The 716-nt window shown below is 28.5% G+C and overlaps 1 protein-coding gene across 4 annotated transcripts in view; it reads right to left on the bottom strand.

Annotated features, from left to right (window-relative positions):
• LOC108751609 (brahma-associated protein of 60 kDa) overlaps positions 1–716 on the bottom strand; it is a 3,970-nt gene that overhangs the window by 2,622 nt on the left and 632 nt on the right. For all 4 annotated transcript variants that reach the window (XM_018491893.1, XM_018491876.1, XM_018491902.1 and 1 more), the window contains exon 2: positions 238–364. In XM_018491893.1, coding sequence (XP_018347395.1) covers positions 238–351 — 114 coding nt within the window. In that variant the 5' untranslated portion in view covers positions 352–364. The remainder of the gene's footprint in view (positions 1–237; positions 365–716) is intronic.

Below are 716 nucleotides of genomic sequence, written 5' to 3'. Positions count from 1 at the left end.
TATATATATATATAGTATATAATAAAATAGTAAACAAAGTAACAACTTTGATTTAGATTTTCCTCGCGATATAAAGAAAGAAAATGTACAAATAATAGCTACATATTCATAAGATCCTAAGTGACTTAGCCATTGTCATCCAAGGATTAAATAAAAACACAAAAAATCAATTTAATATCTGAATATTACAGTCAATATTATACTGATTATGCATCGAAATTAGAAATATATATTTACTGGAAAATTTGGCCCAGAGTACTGGCGCAAATTTGGTGGTACCGAGGATTGTGGATATCGCTGAGGTGGTGGTCCATTACTTCCTGCATTTGGCACAGGAAATCTTTGTGCCATCTTTTCTAGCACTCTTTAAAAAGAAATATAAGCAATCCTTATATTTTTCTTAGAACTACAATTGTATGATTACTAAATTGCATGTGTGTGTGAATATATAATAAATACAAAACACACACACACGCGCGCGCAAAAAAATATAAAATATATTAGGCATTCCATTCACACATGTATGCAAAAACTAGTTTGTGGAATTAAAACATAACTCGACAATTACAATTGATATTCGAGGCATAGATAACATAACCTAATATAAATATATAGAAAATTCATTTCCATTTGCAACAATGAATCTATTCGTGTTTATGCTTAAAAAATTCAGCATCTTTGTTTCTTTTCAACAACCAAATATATATATATATATA

The sequence above is a fragment of the Trachymyrmex septentrionalis genome, unplaced genomic scaffold, assembly GCF_001594115.1.
Source record: "Trachymyrmex septentrionalis isolate Tsep2-gDNA-1 unplaced genomic scaffold, Tsep1.0 scaffold112, whole genome shotgun sequence".
Taxonomy (NCBI): Eukaryota; Metazoa; Arthropoda; class Insecta; order Hymenoptera; family Formicidae; genus Trachymyrmex; species Trachymyrmex septentrionalis.
This window is presented reverse-complemented; position numbering and strand designations above follow the sequence as displayed.